This window comes from Suncus etruscus, chromosome 11 (assembly GCF_024139225.1).
Source record: "Suncus etruscus isolate mSunEtr1 chromosome 11, mSunEtr1.pri.cur, whole genome shotgun sequence".
In the NCBI taxonomy this organism is placed as follows: Eukaryota; Metazoa; Chordata; class Mammalia; order Eulipotyphla; family Soricidae; genus Suncus; species Suncus etruscus.
The window spans coordinates 32,112,210-32,133,999 of record NC_064858.1 but is presented as its reverse complement, the minus strand read 5'-3'; the positions used below and the strand labels follow the sequence as shown (position 1 = coordinate 32,133,999).

General features: G+C 39.7%; 1 protein-coding gene across 1 annotated transcript in view; it reads left to right on the top strand.

Moving 5' to 3' along the window:
- Positions 1-21,790, top strand: part of DERA (deoxyribose-phosphate aldolase) — a 110,235-nt gene that overhangs the window by 32,263 nt on the left and 56,182 nt on the right. Inside the window, exon 5 of the mRNA XM_049783701.1 lies at positions 1,044-1,178. Within this exon, the coding sequence (XP_049639658.1) occupies positions 1,044-1,178 (135 nt within the window). The remainder of the gene's footprint in view (positions 1-1,043; positions 1,179-21,790) is intronic.

The following is a 21,790-nucleotide window of genomic DNA, read 5'->3' as shown; positions in this document are numbered from 1 at the left end:
AATTGTGAGTAAGGGAGAAGGTAGGATGTTTGCTATGCACATGGCCAACCCTGTATAATCCCCGGCATCCCATATGGTCACCAGAGTCTGCCAGGAGTGATTTCTGGATGCAGAATCAGGATGAACTCCTGAGCACCGCCAGGTGTGGCCCCAAAACAAAACCAAGCCAAACCAAACCAAAAAACCCTCAGTCCTTTAGTAAGGGGCCAGAGCAATATTGCAGCAGATAGGTCATTTGCCTTGCACACAGCTGACCCAGTCTCAGTCCCTGAAACCCTATATGTTCCTTCATATGTGTCTTCCAGGAGTAATTCCTGAGAGCAGAGCTAGGAGTAAACCCTGAGAACTACTAGAGGTGTCCCAAAACAATAAATAAAGGAACAAATAAATTAAATATGTCATAGTATAGTCATTGCCTGCTTGATGAAGATGAAGATTCACACAGTGTTAATGAGTGAGAGAGGTAGAATGCCTGTCTCAAAAACAGGCAGGGGGTGGGGGAGGCGGGAGGGGGACACTGGTGGTGGGAATATTGCCCTGGTGAAGGGGGAGTGTTCTTTTTATGACTGAAACCCAACTACAAATCATGTTTGTAATCATGGTGCTTAAATAAAGCTATTATTTTGCAAAAAAAAAAAAAAAAAGTTAAAAAACCAAAGAAGATGAGTATTCACAATTGTTTAATGACCATCCAGCCGGAGATCCTGCTACTCCTGTGTGGCTCTCACTGGGATGATACATGTTTTCTTTATTCCAGTCTCAAAGCTCCTCCCAATATCTCTGTGTTAATGTAATTTCACATCTTCTAGAATATAAAATGAATGTTTATCCTAACCCCAGTCCTCTGTGTGATTGCATTCTGTTTCTTCACACTTTGCCAGGCGTGTATGAAGTTCTTAAGTGCCATTGATGCTTTGGTCTAAATGCTCATTTACTTTGGGTGTAATTCTGACTTGAAATGCCAGTCCATTGTGATTTTCATCCATTGTTCTCCCTCTCTTCCTCCTTGCTCTTGGCCTGCCCTCCCCACATCTTCTACCTAGTGGCCACCGGCTTTCCGGCTGGACAGACTCATTTAAAAACACGCTTAGAAGAGATCAGATTGGCTGTGGAAGATGGAGCCACTGAAATCGATGTGGTGATTAACAGGACTTTGGTGCTGACAGGCCAGTGGGAAGGTAGGTGATGTCCCAGTCATGGGGAGGCTTGGGGTTCTCCTGGGGACTTGATGGGGTGAGTGGGGAGTAGCAGCGTGATTTTGGAACTTGAGATTCAACTGTTTCACTTCTCTCGATGAGGAAGTGCATCAGAGAATGTGGCTAGGATTGCACTTCCCTGAGCATCCACGAGTCAAAGCAATGTACCCCAAAGTGGGACAGATGGTCTAGAACAGCCCAGACTTAGGGGGTACTTGATGTAGCCTCAGATATAATTTGGGCCTTGTTTATTCTCTTAAAAGAAGGTAAATTTCCATGGGGGGTTTTCTTTCTTCTAGAAATAGGTGATAGAAATAATTTGGGTATCTCTGATCTAGGTAGGTACCTGGCCACATGATATTCTTTCTGTTTTGGGGCCACACACGCAGCAGTACTCAGGGCTTACTCCTGGCTCTGTGTTCAGGGATCACTCCTCGTGGCCTTGGGAGATCATCTTCATGCAAGACAAATGTCCTACCCAGTGTACTATCATTCCAGCCCCAACCATATAAAATTTATTCAAAAGCACCTTTTTCATTTAAGGTACTAGTTACATGTAGCATATGAAAAAGTTTCCATAAGATGATTCTTGGAATTGTATATAAAAGTGTTTCCTTAGGATTGTTCTGTGACTTTTGCCCCACCTAACCCTTCCAGGTGGGGCGCTGTGGAGTTGGCAATAAATAGCTTGAGGGACAGGAGTGAGGGGTCCTTCTGTGAAAAAGCTGCTGGCTGCAGAAGGATTCTCTGGCTCTCCTTGCCCGATCTTTTAAACCCTATCGTTCTTGTCTGTGTGGATTATTATTTGCTGCGGATAAATATTACCAAGGTCTTCCCCCGAAAGGGGACAAGGGGATGGGAAGTAATTTCTCATTCTGGGGACTGTTCTTGGATTCACAAATACCCAGCAAAGTTAACAGCGAAGAAACCTTGCAGCTACATATTTGCATGCGGTAGATTATTGACTTTTATTCTGTGTTCTATTTTTTGGCTATTCCATACATAAGTCACTCTGGGTCAACCTTTTATGCAAAGTTTGTTTTGATATACTGGTGAAAATTTAACTTTTTAATGTTAACCTATGTGTATTTTGGAGGATGTAGGATTATTAATAAGCCTGCAAGTCTGTTTTTATTCCTATTGTTTTTGCATGAAGCTCCTATGAATATAATTTTATATTCATCTCTGAGATTCATGATTTACTATCACTGATTACAAAAAGACATTGGCCATTCCAGTAAGAAGCAACTGTTTCTATAATTAGACAGTAAAGAAATAGAATTTACCTGATATGTCTGCATGTATATCGGTATATATATATATATATATATATATATATATATATATATGTAAATCTTATATATATGCGAGCTAAGGTAAATGTAGTTTTTCATTGTAAGCAATTTTTTTATAGAACTAGTTTAAGAAATGTTGGTAGGATCATAAGATGAAGCCAGAATATGTTGTCTCTTTAGCTAGTGAATATCAAGTAGATGAATATTGTTTTCTAATTAAGTCCTTTATGCCTGCTCACTGTTGAAAACAAAACTGCTAGTCAGTTATAGAGTTTGTAACTATTCCACTTAGTCTCACTCCCTAGAAATAAGCCTTGACAGCATCACCGTACACAACTGGTCAGGCTCTTGGTTTATGCAGATACCAGCTTCTAGCCTTTTAAATTAAAATCTGGATTTTATTTATTTATTTATTTATTTATTTATGTATTTTGGGAGTTGCCCAGCAGTGCTCAGGGTTCACTCTTGGCTCTGCATATAGGAATCACTCCTGGAGGGGCTTGGGGGAACAGATGGGGTTCTGGGGATCAAACTTGGGTTAGCCACTCACAAGGCAGATGTACTACCACTCTAGCCCAGTTGTGTTATATGTAATGTGTGTTTTGTTTTGTTTTGAGGCCATACCTGGTGGCACTCAGGTTACTCCTGACTCTGTATTCAGAAATTACTCCTGGCAGGTTTGGGTGACCATATGGAAATCTGGGATTGAACCCAGGTTGGCCATGTGCAAGTCAAATGTGCTTATCACTGTGCTATTACTTGTCGCTATGCTTTCACTTTAGTCCCTATATTGTGTGTGTGTGTGTTTTAATTAACCAGTTAATTGGCCATTCCTGTAATTCCTGGGTATTCTTTGGTTAGTGTGCCCATTAATCCACCCACCGTATCACCTGTACATTCTAATTTCATTATTTATTGAAGCATGGCTTTTGGTTAGGGAGGGGCAAAGCTTCACTCAGTTCTTGGGGGGATAAATATGCAAAAACTTGCTGTTCCATATCTAGTATGGAGGTAAGTATTTCATGGTTTTGAGCCTGTCCTAAAATTCTTGGCATCTGGGCTCTGTGTCTCTCTCTTACGCTTATGTCCTCCCTCTGCTGCAACCCTCAAGGGCACCCATTGTCTCTGATGGAGAAGCCAATCTGGTCTCCTCAATAGAACATTGTGTGGCCCATCCCTGTCTTACACAGCACTTTCGTTTTCCTCATTGCTGTCTGTAACTTCCTCGAGTTAGTCACAAGACCATGCTGAACTGCTAGTGAAGCTGAAGGAGGTGGTGGTATGTGTTTGTGTTTGTAGATATGGATCACACAGTTCCTACTGTACTGTATTCAGATTGACCCCTGGTGGTGCTCAAAGGACTGTATGTGATGCCAGGGATTTGAACCAGAGTGATGTCTGCAGCAGACACATGTCCAGGTTTTTGGGCTTGGAATAGTGGCTATATCTGTGAGCTTCTCACATAGCTGATATGTACACTTCTGAACCAAGGAGCAGAAAGCTAGTGATTGGTCTTCTGAGATCATGATGAACTAAATTGGATGTGAGAAGAAAGAGCTTAAGAGCAAAGCACAAGACAGGATAGTCTTTTTATTTGTTTTTGTTTGGCCACACTCAGTGGTACTCAGGGTTATTCCTGGTGCTGTGCTTAGGTGTCATTCCTGGCAATGCTCAGGGACCATAAGAGATGTCGGGGATTGAACCTGGGTCTGCCACATCAAGGCAAACACCCTTCCCGCTGTGCTATATCTGGCCTCCAGACTGGATAGTCTTAATAAACAAAATCTATATACACAGTCCTCCAGGTTATTTGCTATGAGACAAGACATATTAGAACTCTCAGTAGCTCCTGAGATCTGTACCTATTCCAAGAAAATTCAGTCACTAATATGGCAGTTTGAATGATCTAGGAAGAAAAAGCAGTAGGACCATTTCTGTCTTGTTTTCTCCCACCTACATTCTTTTATATTTTCCACCTACATTCTTTTGTTGTTGTTGTTGTTGTTGTTGTTGTTGTTTTGTTTGTTTTTTGAGGGAGAGAGGGAGAGAAAGAGAGTGAGAGAGGGAGAGGGAGACAGGGAGCGGGAGAGGGTAGGAGAGGGAAGAGAGAGAGGGAGAGGAAGAAAGGGAGAGGGAGAAAGGTAGAAGGAGAGGGGAGAGGGAGAGGGGGAGAGGGAGAGAGGGAGAGAGGGAGAGCTCCACCTACATTCTTAATCTGGGTCAGTTTCAATTCTTTCATTCTCTTTTACTTGTATTCATTTTTACGCCTTGTTTTTTACCTCTGCTGATGAAGTTGTGAAGACCAAGTTTGCTTGCACATTGGTGGACAAGCTTTCAAGGCTGCTCACATACCCCTAGCTAACACTGCTGCTGGAAATCACTTGTGGTATCTGGGGGTCCAAGACAAGTTGAGTTGCTGGAATATACTCTATAGTAAATGGGCCACAGGAGTGAAACTAAGGGTCTCATGCAGGCAGGGCCAGCACTTAGGCCACTGCGTCATCTCGCAGCTCTTAGATTTCAGTTCTTTATGTTTACAAATATTTTTCTGTGCTTTTGATTTTTTTCCTTTTTGTTTATGGCTCATATATGTTTTGGCCAATTCTCATTATTTATGTTTTTTATTTGCCTTTTTTTTTGTTTTTGCTTTTTGTTTTTTGGGTCACACCCAGCAGCACTCAGGGGTTAGTCCTGGCTCTACATTCAGAAATCACTCCTGGCAGGCTCAGGGGCTGGGGGGGGGGGAGGAGCCCATGGGATGCCGGGATTCAAACTGCCATCCTTCTGCATGCAAGGCAAATGCCTAACCTCCATGCTATCTTTCCAGCCCCTCCCATTATTTTTGAAAGGCTCTCTAAAAAATGCCCTTGCTTCTGAGTGATCATTCTGCTAATCTCTTACTAATCATGGGTCTCAGTTAAGATTTAAGGCTAGAGTAAGAGAGAGAAATGAGTGTGCTAAGTATCTTAAACAAACCAAGGCATTAACTCTATGTGAATTAGGTCGATAAAAAACTCTTGGTCTAGGTCTAATCTTTGACACTGCCTATGGGCCTCTGAGTACCACCAGGAGTGATTCCTAAATGCAGAGCCAGGATAACCCCTGAATATCACCAGATGGGGTTCCAAACCAAATTTTAGAAAGAAAAAATGGCTCTTGGTGCATTAATGTTTTTTTATGAAGTAGCTATAGTGCATACTTACTTGTGGTCTAGAATACCGCTCATTGGGAAATAGCATACAGTAGAAAAAGGATTTCTTTTTTGTGTGCTTGTGTATTTTGTGGTCACACCCAACAGTGCTCAGGGGTTACTCCTGGCTCTGAACTCAGAAATCACTCCTGGCAGGCACTGGGGACCATACGGGATGCCGGGATTTGAACCACTATCTGTCCTGAATCTGCTGCTTGCAAGGCAAATGCCCTTCCGCTGTGCTATCTCTCCGGCCCTAGAGAAAGGATTTTGATGGAAGTGGCTATTCATTTGTGAACTAGGAATGGTTGTTTTTAAGAACTGATAATTTCCACATGACAGGTATTCATGCAAAGTATAATAATACATCTTTATCCTGGACCATTCTTTTCTATTAACTCTTTTTTATGGTGTGACTAACCTCTTGACCCAGAAAAAATAGAAAAGGAACATGTAATACTTGGAATTTAATTCCAAACAGAAACCCCCAATGACTGTGTCTTTTTGCACTATAGTACTTTGTCTTAATTTCAGTTCCCAATTTGATTACATATTGTATTTCTCTGTGTCATGTTTCAATATTAGCTGTTTACTAAAATATGAGCCTAAAATTGACTTCCTGGAATTTGCTGATGAAAATGTTTGCAAGGCTGCTCCATGTCCAACCACCAGTTTCTCCCCTGACCAAGGGGAGTATGGGGGATGTGGGTTAAAGTACAGAAGGAAAATAGCAACTATTTTTTTAATCTAAAAAAAATGTTCCTTTGAGGGCTTGGCTCACAAGAGCCCACATCCTGAGTTCTTTCTTTCTTTTCTTTTTTTTTTTTTTGGTTTTTGGGCCACACCCGGCGGTGCTCAGGGGTTACTCCTGGCTGTTTGCTCAGAAATAGCTCCTGGCAGGCACAGGGGACCATATGGGACACCGGGATTCGAACCAACCACCTTTGGTCCTGGATTGGCTGTTTGCAAGGCAAAGGCTACTGTGCTATCTCTCCGGGCCCACATCCTGAGTTCTTTAGAATCCAACTTTCCCAGGCTCAGACCTGACCTTCAGATATGCTACAGCCATTTGTCATAGACTCCTGGTGAGGGTGGGCAGGCTTTGTCTTAGGATGTGTCCTCCTTTGCCCTGGCCTGTGTCTTCCCTGTGTGGCCTGGCTTCTGGGAGGCAGAGTCTAGATCACCTAGCCCTGTTCTCCCAGCAGCTGTGCAGTTACCCCTTCACCTTCCAGGGCCTTTCCCTTCCTGTATCTGCTGTGCCCATGTGCCCATGTCTCTGACCCTGCCCAGACTCTGGTGACCTCTACTAGGCTCTACTCAGGGTCTTGTGGAGCTGCTCCTGGAGCTGAGCCACCTTAGAACAGCAAACATCTCTGATGGCTCATGGTAGCAGGTGGTCTCTGCCCCTCCTGACACCCCCAAAGGTAACTGTTCCTGGTCTCTGTATGAGTGTCTTTCCAAGCACTTCTCAGACTTTGCCTTTCAGGCCTTTGGGGTCATCCTGTGTTCACAGTCCTGAGGTCTCTTGAGCTCTAGTTCCATAACCTGCTGCACTTCCTCATTCAGGCAAGTTTTCTGTCATGGATCCTTTCCACAAGGAGACAGGCAACATCACTGATTCTTGGCCCAGGTGAAGAACCCAACAGTTTCAGGGAAATACCCACTCCAGAGCAGTGATATTCCTGACTTCTCTCATGCTTCCACTGAAATAACCAACGAACATTTGCTGGCCATTTCAGAGCACTTTTCAGGGGCCAGAGAGTCCCAAGATGCTCTGCAGGGGGCACTGTTGTCGCCATTGTGACCTTCACAGCAGGCATCTCTGCTTTCTGACTTTATGTCTTATTTTGTTGGCACATGTTTTTTGTTGTTGTTATTGTTGTTGTTGTTATTTGTTTGATTTGTGTGTGTGTTTTTTTTTGGGGGGGCAACACCCAGTGGTGCTCAGGGGTTCCTCCTGACTATGCGCTAAGAAATCACTCCTGGCTTGGGGGACCATATGGGATGCCCTGTTGGCACATGTTTTGATTCTGTGTTCACCCTGGCCCATGGCTACTGAGCATTTCACTATCTGATTTTGTTGACCAATTCTGACCTGCTTGTCCTCCTTCATAGCTGGTCCTTCCCCAGCACCTCATCTGGATGCAGAATCTTATATGGGATGTTGCTTGTGGATGTGTTGCTAGGGCTCCGGATTTGTCTGGCTAGAATAGTACTAGAGGTAAAGCATTAGCCCTGCTTGCAACTGTCCCTTATTTGTACCTCCATCATCACATTGGTCCTCTGAAAACCTCCAGGCGTTACTCCTGAGAACAAAGCCTGGAATAGCTCCTGAAGGCAGCATGGTATGGCCCAGCATCCCACCCCACACCTATAGTTTTCCCAATTTTGTTCTTTGAAGAATCTAGCAGAAACCTCTAGTATGTATAGATCAGCGTTGGGGTGGGCTGTGAAGGAAGAATTGGCTCCTCTAGAGTAAAGCTACACACAGTGATCCCCTCATCTCTGCCATCCTACAGTCCTGTGGACAGCCTCTACCTTGGAGCATCTTATTTTGCTTTCTGCTTTCCATATGCTTTAGGTGGCAGAACAGTGCAAGACTGTTGATGTGACATATTGATTCATTTGGTGCAAATAGTATCTTCCTTTATTCATTTATCTTAGATCTTCATTCAGTAGGGTATGTTGCAAACAGGAGGCCAAGGAAAATTAAGTGTTCTCTGGCAAGTGTAGCCAGAAAGGCATCATCTGTGCTCTTGGGAAAAGGCTGTTTTCTCTTTCCTGTAAAAGCTATACTTTGGGATAAAGAAAATTTTCCTAGGGTGAGGGGTGACAAGGAGCTGTATTCTGGACTGAGAGAGAGGTGGAGTCACCTAAACATATATTCTATTATCTTTAGACCCACAAAACTAGTCAAGGATGGACACACCAGGGAATGGGGCTAGAAATACTCTGGGTGTTAGATAGGGGATGGTTGAGAGCCAGACTTTGCATTTGACAGATGTTGGTTGGAATCCTGTTGTTGTCATTAGTGCTGTTTGCTGTGGGACAAGCTACTTAACTTCTGTGCGTCTGTTCCTTCTCAGTAAAATAAGAATAAATGGCATTGACTTCACAAAGCTATGATAGAGATTAAATTAGAGAATGCATGTAAATTGATCATCCTGTGGTTTGGCCCAGATGAATCTCGCCATGCCCACAGCAATTTATGTCTTCTCCTTCCCCATGATATATTGACCAGGGAAGCAACCCTGTGGCAAATGTATTGAGTAATGAAGTAAAACTGTAAAGGCTTGGGCCGGGCGGTGGCGCTAAAGGTAAGGTGCCTGCCTTGCCTGTGCTAGCCTTGGACGGACCGCGGTTCGATCCCCCGGTGTCCCATATGGTCCCCCAAGCCAGGAGCAACTTCTGAGCACATAGCCAGGAGTAACCCCTGAGCGTTACCGGGTGTGGCCCAAAAAAACAAACAAAAACAAAACAAAACAAAACAAAAAAGAAACAAAAAAAACTGTAAAGGCTTAGGTTTCAGTATTTGCAATTTTGCCAATTTCCACCTAGTGGTCAAGTACTTTTCTTCTTTCTGCCTCCATTTAAGCAATCTACCATTGTGGGATTAAGAGTTAATGAGTTCTATAATCATTTAGTAGAGAAATGGCCTATTGTTATGTGTCTGTGATATTTCTGACTATTTCTTTAGGTGATACTAAAGTTGACATTCAAGTTGCACTCTGTAAGTATTTCTTTGAAGAAAGCGCTCATCAGAAGGGGTTCATCATCTCATAAATCCCATTGAGCAGGTTTGTTGTTGTTTGTTTTAGAGTCACACCCAGGTGTGCTTAGGGTTAACTCTTGGTTCTGTGCTCAGTAATCACTCCTGTTGGGCTTGGGGAATCATGGGATTCTGGGGATTGAATCCATGTTAGCCTTTACAACACTAGTGCCTTACCCACTGTACTATCTCTCTAGCTCCATTGAAGTTTTGAAGGTTAAATGCATTCTGTACCCTGCAAACATACAGGAGTGTCTGTTTTGCATTTCTGTGATTGTTCTTTGTTGTACATATTTACCTAACATATTTACCAGCAACATGAAAATGCTATTAGATTTTGCTTCATTCAAGAGTCTCTAATGGCATGGAGAAATAGTACAGTGGATAATTTATTTGCTTTTCATACAGCCAACCTGGTTTTGATGAATGGCACTTCATGGCATCCTGAGCAATGCCAGGAGTGATTGCTGAACACAGAGCCAGGAGTAAGTCCTGAGTACCACAGGGTATGATCCCAAACCAAATAATCAAACAATCAAGAAACTTCTAAGTCTTGGATCTGATTTTACTAGGGTTTGGCAACTTCTTCCATTTGGGGCCACCAGAGTTTCTTACCAGACTGGCTCTACTTTCCAAGCCCATTGTGTTCAGAATCAGAATTGGAAATACTGTTTTCAGTATCAAAGTTTTAGGTATCTTTTATCTTTACCTCTTCAATCCTGAGTTGGTTTTTTAAGCTTGGTTTTTATGGAACTTAATATCTCATGACAGTCAAGAGTTTTAGGGTAAGAGAATGAAAATATTTGGCCACAGCCACTCTATCTAGCATTATGAATTATGCTGGTGGATCCTGAAAACTTTGAATCTGGGCAATAGTTTCTTTTTTTTTTATCATTATTGCCTTTAGAGCAGTGCCTGTGATTTCACCTGGCAGTACTGGGCAAGTTATAAGCTCTAACAAGTTATACGCTCTGAGTCACATTTTTAATTTAATTTAATTTGCTAATTATTATACAAGAAGGATGGTAGAGGGCTGGGGAGATAGCTCAAGTGGCAAAGTGTATACCTGCATTTGCAAGGTCCTGATTATATCATCAGCTCTGCCCCCCCCTTTTTTTCCTGTACCCCAATCTTATTAAGAAAAAAAGGTTGTACAGTGGAAAGGGCATTTGCCTTGCACTCAGCTGACCCAGGTTTAATCCCCAGAATCCCGTATGTCCCCCAAGCCCTCCAGGAATAATTCCTGAGCACCAAGCCAGGAGTAACCTCTGAGCATTGCTGATTATGGCCCAAAAATCAACCCTCACCCCAAAAAGAAAAATAACAAAGAGCTGATATTGGGGAGATATTTTCAAAGGGCTGAGCACATGCTTCATCTGCAGGAAGCCTTGGATTTAGTCTCAAGCATCATATGGTTTCCATCACCACTGGTGTCTCCCCTGAGCACTAAGTCAGGAGTAGTTGCTGAGCATTGCCAGTTATGAACCAAAATAAACCAAAATAAAAATGAGAAAAGAACAGTGGTAGATGGGCCGGAGTGGTAGCACAGTGGTAGTGTATTTGCTTTGCACATGACTGACCCAGGACAGTCGTGGGTTCTATCCCTGGCATCCCATATGGTCTCCCTAGGCTGCTAAGAGTGATTTCTGAGTGCAGAGTCAGGAGTAACCCCTTAGTGCCTTCTAGTGTGCCACCCCCCCCAAAAAAAAAAACTTTAAAAAGAACAGTGGTAGAAAGAATCTGTTAAAAGTAGTTACATTTCTTTGTTTTGTAGTTGTTAATCATACTACATTAAATGAAAAAATGTCATTTCTTCGTTTTTGGTGGAATCAGAATCCATAATTTGTTCTTTGTCTTATGGATGTTGTTTATGGCAGAAAATTTTAGTAAATACTTCTAGTGGATATGTGCTTTTATGGTTTTGTTTTCATGTTGTAATTTCTCTAGACTTCAAATACTATTGACAGAAATATATATTTTATCTTCTATAGGTTATTTGACTGCCTGGTGTTTTGGCTCATCTTGTTTTAGTCTTACAAGATTAATTAGTTGTCTCGGTGGATAGAAACTGTTCTTGAACTTTTTGTGACTTTTTTAGTTTAAAGGGTTTCTGTACAATTTTATATTAAGTGTTTTACTGTACATATAATTATCTTAAGAGTTATTTTCAGGCCATTCTGTGCAGTGTTGAACATCTTTCCGGTACTCAAAAAATAATTGCTTAGATATGTTAGTTAACAATTATTTCTAAGTGCCTTTAAATAGCATATAAAGGAAAGAAAATCTACCTTATGACTTTTAGATAAGAAACTGTCTTTAAACACTTAAATTCTTACTTAAATTCCCCCCCCCCCTTTTTTTTTTCCACATGAAATTTCGGAAACATAGTCCTCTATGTCTCTATCCATGGTATTTTGTTTAATTTTACCTTTGTTTTGGTTTGGTTTTGGGCCACATCTGGTGGTGCTAAGGGATTATGTCTGGCTCTGTGCTCAGAAATTACTCCTGATAGGCTCATGGGACCATTTTGGATTTTGGGGATTGAATCTGGGTTGGCCACCTGCAAGGCAAACATCCTACCCACTGTGCTATCATTCCAGACGCCCCCATGGGTTTTTTATTCTTTTATTAAAACTTTTTTTTTTTTTTTTTTTGGTTTTTGGGCCACACCCGGCGGTGCTCAGGGGTTACTCCTGGCTGTCTGCTCAGAAATAGCTCCTGGCAGGCACGGGGGACCATATGGGACACCGGGATTCGAACCAACCAACTTTGGTCCAGGATTGGCTGTTTGCAAGGCAAACGCCGCTGTGCTATCTCTCCGGGCCCAAAAACTTTTTTTTTTTTATTAAAAGCACCATTATTTACAAAGTTATTGAAAGTTGAGTTCTGGATGTACAATGTTCCAGCACCAGTCCTGCCACCAGTGTCGACTGCCCTCCACCGATGTTTCCAGGTTTCCTCTCATCCCTCTTCCCCATCTTGATAGGCACCTTTTTAAGTTCAGTTTTTAAAGGTTGAGTCACATGATTTCAATGTTGTCTTTGATTTGAATATTTATTTTTATCATTTTATTTTTTAATTAATTTTTTATTTAAACACTGGCTACAAATTGTTCATGATTGAGTGTAAGTTATATGGTATAATTGTCCTTCACCATTTCCTGCCACCAATGTCTTCACCCTCTCTGCTTCCTGCCTCTGGGGCAGATATTTTACTTCTCTCTCTCCCTTTCTTTTCCTTTTATACACTGTGGTTTGCACTATTGTTAATGAAGGGGTATCATGCATATCCCTTTATTTTCTTTCTTCTTTCTCTCCTAGTTCTTTTTTTTTTTTTTTTTTTTTTTTTTTTTTTTTTGTGGTTTTTGGGTCACACCTGGCAGTGCTCAGGGGTTACTCCTGGCTCCAGGCTCAGAAATTGCTCCTGGCAGGCACGGTGGACCATATGGGATGCCGGGATTCGAACCGATGACCTCCTGCATGAAAGGCAAACGCCTTACCTCCATGCTATCTCTCCGGCCCCTCTCTCCTAGTTCTTGCCCAGTTAGCTCTACCTTTTCTTAACACTCAGATCTGCATTCCTTGATGAGCATTTCTTTGATCCCTGCCTTCTCCTCAACCCCAGTTATTTCTCAGCTGTCTCTTCCTCTCCACTCTACTCCCTTTCCTTCTTCTTCCTTTACTCTGAGGCCAGAGTAATCTAGGCATTCCTCCTTTTAACCATTACATTCCCTCTTCCAGTTATTCTAAGTACCAAATGTAAATGCTACAATAAATAATAGTTTGCATATATTCTTTTGAATGAATGAAGATACCCCAAAGTGGAATTGCCAGATCATATGGCAACTTAATTTTGTCTGTACTGAGAACACTACATACTGTTTTCCATAGGGGTTGGACCAGGCCTTTCCCTACAACAGTGAATGAGAATGATTTTTTCACCACATCCTCACCAATACAAATTATTCCAAGTATTTTTGATATTTACTGATCTCACTTGTGTGATATGGTATCTCATTGTCATCTTGTTTTGGACTTTCTAATAATAAGTGATGATGATCATTTTCATGTGCCTGTTGGCCATTTTGGATATCAACCCTTTAGCTGATGTGTTGAATTCAAATATTTTCTCCCACTTAGTTATCTGTTCTTTTGTTTTAGTCTGTGTTTCTTTAGCCACACAGGAACTTTTAGTTTGATGTAGTCCTATTCTTTATTCTTGATTCTGTAGCCTTTGCCAGTTGTATCATGTCATTGAAGACTCTAATATTTTGCCTGTATTTTCCTCAATGTACTTTATACATTCGGATAGATCTCAAGATCTTTGATCCACTTTGAGTTGAATTTTGTATAAAGTGTGAAATATAAATCCAGCTTAAGTTTCTTATACATGGTTATTAGTTCTCCCAATGCCATTTGTTGAGACTATTTATTCCATTTCATGGTCTCAGCTCTTTTGTCTAAAATTAGCTGGTTGTCCATATTGGTATTTGTTCTTAGATATTCTATTTTGACACATTGGTCAGAGACACTGTCTTTATTTAGTCCAGTACCATGCTGTTTTAATTACTATGACTTTGTAGTATAGATTCAATTTAGGTAATGTGATGTCTCCCAATATATTTTTCAGTATGATTTTGGGTAGTTGGAGTCTTTTTTTTTTTTTTTTTTTTTGGTTTTTGGGCCACACCCGTTTGATGCTCAGGGGTTACTCCTGGTTATGCGCTCAGAAATCACCCCTGGCTTGGGGGACATATGGGACACCGGGGGATCGAACCGCAGTCCATCTGCTTGCAAGGCAGACACCTAACCTGTAGCGCCACCTTCCTGGCCCCCTGGTAGTTGGAGTCTTTTATGATTCACACAAACTTTAAAGTTGACTTCTAAGCCCTTGAAGAATTTGTGAATTTAGATAGGGATTGAGTCTATATAGTAATTTATGTAGAATGGTCTTTTTGACAATATTGATTCTTTCAGTTTACAAACATGGAATGTTTTTCTCACTTCCCAAGGTTTTCAATTTCTTTAAGTGTTTTGATGTTTTTGCAGAATGGGTCTCTCATCTTATTTGTTAAATTGATTCCTAATACCTTGAGGTTTTTGGACATTATTTTATTTTTATTTTCCTTGATTCATACTTGACTCAAAACTTTTCAGGGTAGTGGATTCTAGATCAAAAGTTTCTTTCATTCAGTCGTTTGAATATGTCATTCCACTCATCTGTACCATTTCATATGGGAGACCTTTTGTTATTCTATGTTATTTTCCTTATATTTAAGATTTATTTTCTCTCTTGCTGCATTAAGAAGTTTGTCTCTATTTGGTTCCTTTCTTCCCTTTTTTTTTTTTTTTTTTTTTTGGTTTTTGGGTCACACCCGGCAGCGCTCAGGGGTCACTCCTGGCTCCAGGCTTAGAAATCGCTCCTGGCAGGCTCCAGGGATTGTATGGGATGCTGGATTTGAACTACCAACCTTCTGCACGCAAGGCAAATGCTTTATCTCCATGCTATCTCTCCAGCCCTGGTTCCTTCCATTTTGATTACAATGTGTCTTGGTGTTATTCTGGATTTTTGTTTGTTTGTTTGTTACTATTTTGGTTTATTGAATTTGGGCAGTTGCCTCCCTCCACAGTGGAGGAAATTCTCAACTATTATCTCTTCCACCACTCATTCTTCCCCTTTCTGCTTTCCCTCACCTTCTGGTATTACTACTGTATTTTCCGGCGTATAAGACGACCCTTCAACCCATGAAAAACTTCCTCAAAGTTGGAAGTTGTTTTATATGCTGGTATATGGCATGCTGAAACTTATAACAGCTTCAGGGATGAGTGATCCGCCCTCCTCTTACTTTTAAAAAGTAACCTACTTTTAAGACTTTAAGGAAGTTTTTTATGGATTGAAGGGTCATCTTATACGATTATTCTTCTTGTCCATGAAGTACCTTACATTTTCTTCTATTCTTTTATTTCTCTTTCTTTTTTGACTTCATTCTCAATGCTGTATTTTGTCTTCAAGTTCATCTATACAGTTCTCCCGCTGTGAGAATCTGCTGCTGTGGCTCATGGGGGTGTTCTGTATCTTTTTTAGTTCCATTTGTATGGAATCTCTCATACTCTGAAAAAGTTTTTCTTTAAGTTGGTTGAATTTCTAGTGATTTCTTAATTTTTCTGAAAGTGCTTGTTTCATGCCTGTTACCAGTGCAATATTGATTTTTAGTTCCTCATCAACCAAGCTCAAGTGTTTTGATGGATTTGGGATTTTCCTGTGTTTCTCTCCCTATCTGTGACTTAAGTTGAGTTTCTTAGTTTTCCCATCATACTTCACATTTTGTGAGTGTTAATGGTGGAGGTTTCTATTCCCAGTGACGTGAGATTTTATCTGTTGGATTGTTTAATAATATATCTGCTATTCAGTTTATTTTCCTTAGTATGAATTGCAATTAAAATACACCCAGAAAATTATCTGCTAGTTATTCTGTTGATTTAACTGTGATTTAATTCTATATATGGTCTGAGAAGTGGGACTGCCACATTCCACCTGCCCCCAATATAAGAGATGTGTGTGATAATGATCTCATGCTGGTACACAGTTTTGGGTTGAAAGGTTAAATAGATGTGAGATGATGCCAATCTCTGGCCTAGGGGTGGGATACAATGCCACAGGATAGAAGGATGGGATCCCAGGCTTGCAGATGTTTAGCTGCATAGGGTTTTAGGACAAAGAGGACACTAGCCATGTTTTACCAGAAAACTTACTGTTGGCAGCTTCAGATAACAAATATAGCTTCCTTTGAGCTGGTAGCTGGAAATAATGAATGAATAAATAAATAAATAAATAAATAAATAAATAAATAAATAAATAAATAAATAAATAAATAAATAAATTGGGTAATGTAAAGTGCTATTGATGCAAGTTCCTGCTGACATTTAGAGACATTCGGTAGACCTGTTGTCCCTCTGCAGTCTGGCCCTCCTCTCCCCCTGCATTTATTGGATCAGTATTCTTGTGCTCACCATCCTTTCCCATTGAGACTGTTAACTGATTCCTGTCAGTGAACCCCCCACCAACAGAGTCTCACTAGCTTTTTAGTCAGCAATGACAAGCAGAAGGTCAACATCTGACCTTCATTTCTCCTCATCACAGTGGCAGTGGTAGGAGGGGTTTAGGGGACAGACAGAGACAGCTCCTCTGCTGACTGGGCCACTCTATTGATTAAGCATCTGCAATGTAATACATCCTGGCTTCTAGTACACCCACTTTCACTATTCCTGAAAACCTCATTATAAGTCAAAACATTTATTATCAGGTTTTTAATGTGACATCCCTATGCCAGCCCCTTCTCTGGTGTATGTGTTTTGTTAAATTTTGCATTATTCTGACTAATTTGCAGTCGTGGTGTTTGAATTCCATTTTCATTTGTCAGTCATCTCTATAATAGCCTTCTAAATTATTATTTTTCTGCTACGTGCAAGAATTGTTCTTTTTCTTTTTTTAATATGTGAGGAATTTTCAGTTTCCGTAATGCTTGAATTTTTAACAGTGAGCATGTATTACATGTGAGTATGTGAGCAGAAAAATTAATAAAGGCTGTAGGGAATAACATCATGATGCATGTAAAGATTTAACCATAAGGACATGTACTGAAGTGTTGTTTATAATAGCAAAAAAAAATCTGAAATCTTAAATAGCCAATAATGGAAAAATGATTGAATAAGTGATTTATGACCATGCAGTGGAAGGTTGTACAGCTATTAAAAATTGTACTACCAACCTCTATTTATTAATTTGGAAAGATGTTTATGATATATAGAGGAGGAAAACAGGTATCAAAATAATATGTATCATGTATAATTGCATTTTTTTCTGGTTAAAAAATAGAATGGTTAACAGTATCAGAAACTCTCCCATAAGAAAAATAGCTGGATGCTAAATAAATCGCAACAGCATATTGAATATATCTCTTAAAAATTTTAATGTATCTCTTAAACTTTTATTTTGAATAATTTTAAACTTATAGGAAAGTTGCAAAAGTAGTACACAAAATTTCTACTTACTGTTTATTCAAATTCCTCATTTATAAATAAAACCCGTTTGCCTTTCCTCTCTCTCTGGTATGTATATTGAGTAAATTATGATGATCAATAATGTATATTTTTCTGAATTCTTTGACATTTAATGAATTGATTGATTACTATTAAATATTATAATGAGTATTTCTAAAAACAAAGATATTCCTTTTTTGTTGTTGCTATTGTGTGTGTCATTCCCAGCTGTCCTCAGGCACCAGATCCACACCAGGCTTTGCTAAGTGGGCAGTTTGGTACCTGGGATTGAACTCATGTGGTAGGCCACTTGAACCACACCCCAGCCCAACCACGGCATTCTTATACCAAATCACTTATGCTATCAAATTCAGGAGTCATATGATTATTAGATCTATTGCTTTCATTCAGCTTTTACCGATTATCTCAGTAAATTAATAATTGCACATTTCCTCTTAATCTTCATTCTCTACTATTCTTCATCTTTCTCTGTGTTAGATGACTAAGGCATATTATTTTGTAAAAGGAACCTCAAGTTGGGGTTGTTTGATGTTTTTTTATGATTAGTCTGAAGTTATGAATTCTTAGCAAGAAAATAATTAAAGTTTTTCTTTGTTTTACTCACTTCTTTATTAGAAGAACTTGATTTGACCGATTATTGATGATGCTTTATTTTTACCTATCTTATTTGCTACCACATCTTTTCATTATAAAATTAATTTCTATTTTGTAGTTTGATAAATAATTTTCATAGTTTGTGAATGGAGATGTTTTGAGTTATAGTAATAACATCTTTCTCACTTAATTTTTGTTCTGTACTTTTAACATTTATTGATAGTTTCCTGCTAATTTTTAGCATTTGTTGACATTTACTGATAAATTAGAACAACTGGTAAGTTGTTTGATGGTTGACAAGCTATGGTTTTTCTGGTTTCATTTATTATTCCTCTCTTGGAATTAGCATTGCCCTTTCCTTTTCTCTATTTTTTTTTTTTTCTTTTGGGACTACACCCAACTGTGCTTAATGCTTACTACTACCTCAGAACTCAGGGTTTATTTAGGTGACCATAAGTGTTGCCAGGGATTGAATATGGGTTGGCTGCCTGCAAAATAAACGCATAGCCACTATTTCTCCAACCCTCCTTTTTTTTTGGTTTTTTGGTTTTTTGGGCCACATCTGGTAATGCTCAGGGGTTACTCCTGGCTATGCACTCAGAAGTTGCTCCTGGCTTGGGGGACCATATGGGACGCCGGGGGATCGAACCGCGGTCCATCCAAGTCTAGCACAGGCAAGGCAGGCACCTTCCTCCTTTTTTTAATGCCTGTAAGAACTCATGAATTTCTATTTTACACCATTAGTTATTATTTGTTACTATCATTTGTTTGATACCCAAACTTGGCATGTGAATCCTTTAATGTCCTTTTCCTATTTCCCATTATTTTGTGAGTTTTTTTTTTTTTGTTTTTTTTTTGCTTTTCTTTGTCCCAGTCCTGGAACTGTCCATATATAGAGAGATCAGTTTGAATACTGGTATTTAGAAGTTAAGATCTGGGTGCAAAGTATACTCATGTCCAGGGTTTTGTTTCTTGGCCTTCTCCAGAGAAAGATCTCTGTGAATGCATACATACACGTATATATGCTCAAAGCTCACAATAAGTGCACATATATCTATATATACTTATATGTCTTAGAACCACGAGTTCAGGGGCCGGAGAGATAGCATGGAGGTAAGGCGTTTGCCTTTCATGCAGAAGGTCATCGGTTCAAATCCCTGCGTCCCATATGGTCCCCTGTGCCTGCCAGGAGCAATTTCTGAGCATGGAATCAGGAGTATCCTCTGAGCACTGCCAGGTGTGACCCAAAAACCACCAAAAAAAAAAAAAAAAAAAAAAAGAACCACGAGTTCATAGGCATTACTTTCATTAGGAGCCAGTATCACATTTATCTTTGCCCACATTTCTAAGTTTTTGACCCTCTGGCCAATTAAAAAATCTTGCTCCCATTGTCTTCACTTGATCTGTTGACCTATTCTATCACTTTTCTCATATATAACAGTCTTGAACATACAGGTGTCTTTCTGAGCTCAATTCTGTGTACTAAACCTGGCTGTCACTCCCTGACTCCTCCAAAACTCTTACCCTCTTTGGTCCTTCAATTTTTGCTGAATTTTTGTGACTGCAGAAGTACCAAACCTTTTCTTGACTGGTAACATGTCTATCCCAAGCTTCCCTCCATCTTTATGGCAGTAAAGTACCTTCCCCTTTGCCCCCTTCTCTCTCTCTCAGAGCTCCAATGAGGTAAGAGTTCAAATTCTCTAAGGTAGTAAAAAACAAGTCTTTGTTCTTTGTGCTAGCAGTCTAGCTTTGTAGAGGAAATAGTTAAGTTTAGTTTCTATCTCTGCTTACTGGATTTAAAGGGAAATTATGTGTTGACTACCCCTAAAATGATTTGAGAAATTGCTTCTACATTTATCCTCAGAATTTGAACAGCGTTTGAGCTATAAAAGTGAAAAATCTTGGGACAGAGAGATAGCACAGTGGTAGGGCATTTGTCTTGCATGCGACTGACCCAGGATAGACCTGGGTTCGATTCCCAATATCCTGGATGGTCCCCTGAGCCTGCCAAGAGTTATTTCTGAGCACACAGTCAGGAGTAACCACTGAGAGCAGCTGGGTGTGGCCCAAAAAACAAACAGAAAAATTTAAAATCTTCCATCTTTGATAGAAAGATGAGATTTGAGAAGAATTGGTAACTTTCCCAAGTAAGACACTATATAGGCCGTCAAGCAAAGGCTAAAAAATAAGTGTTCTGCTTCTATTAACATACCAGTCATGCAAAGTTAAGGAGTTTGTAAATGTTTGTGATAATATAGCTTATTTTTAAATCATTTCATAATAAGTTAATAATATTTAACACACTACTTAATAATAATTAATAAGTGTAAGTTGACATCCCTTTAGGTCCCAGTTTTAATCATTGCACCAGATTCTTCTAATTTATTCCCACTATGGTATGCAGGTAGTTTCTTGCTTGCTTATATGTATGTGCTGGTACAGAAACAGAAAAGTGAAGAAATAAAGTCAATTCTGATAACATGGATTCTGGCCTGTATTCTACCACTGAATAGTGTTATAATTTTAGGCAAGCCTTTTATTTTTCCATATTTCACTTTTCCACATCTGAACTGTAAAGGGAACATTCAGCTGTTTCACTAGGATTTTGAAAGGGTTGTGTAGAAAGTACTTGAGTATTTTTAAAGGAAGATATTTTGATACTTAGGGCATTGTTCATTCCTTTCAGCAATCATTTCTCCTAAATAATTTTTTGGAAAAAGAGAATCTTGGGAGCTTCTTCTTTCCCTGCAATTTCTTTCACAACTTAGTTCAACAGCAATGGTGAAAATCCGTGATGGCCCTTCCTCATTCAGAGAAGGGCAAGTCTGCATATTTGTTTCCCGACTGCTTTCTTCATTTATAACAGAAGGAAAGTCACAGTTGAGTATATTCAAGGACAGTATGATTTGAGTTGACCAAGTTTTTAATTTCTAAGATCTAATTTCTAAGATGTCTTATTATTTTATTTCTAAGATGTCTTATTATTTTATTTCCAAGGTAGACAAAACTACCTAAACACTAATCATGTTTTTTGTGGTGTCTTTCATGGCTTGTGTTAGAATAAAACGGTCCATGATCTACATCTTTCTATGTGTAAAAGTTTTAAATTCTATTTATTCTTCCACAGTACAAAGACAGTGCATACTTTCTTTTTATTTTTGCATTTACAGATGTATATAAGGAAAGGTATAGAAAAATAGATGTTGTTGGATTAATGTTCACTGAATGCCTGGTTCTTATCTAATTACTTGTAGTAATTTAATCCTCACGTGAGCAAATGGAGGCTTTCTGCATGATGAGGCCATTGAGTAACTTTTATAACAAGTTTCCATAACATGCCACCCTAGCTGCTGACCCTGAGTTGGTATTACTGAAGGAGCATCTGAATTGAGAGAAGAAGAAAATGTTTGTGATATGGTAAAATTTCCCCTCAACCCCAACTCAGTCCATATTGATTTTTAGTATTACAAAATGCAGATCCTGATGTCGCAGTCTTTGTCAAGTCCTTTGGACTTCAACATAATAAGTATTTTACTAAATGCCAGCCTCACTTAGCAAACGGAGACTGTTTACTAAGAATGGACATTCTTTGAGTTCCATCATGAGCAGATATTGTCCTTCATTTTAGGTGCACAAACCTATTTGATGCTTAAAATAGTTCTGTGTGGCGCTGTTACCTTTGTTAC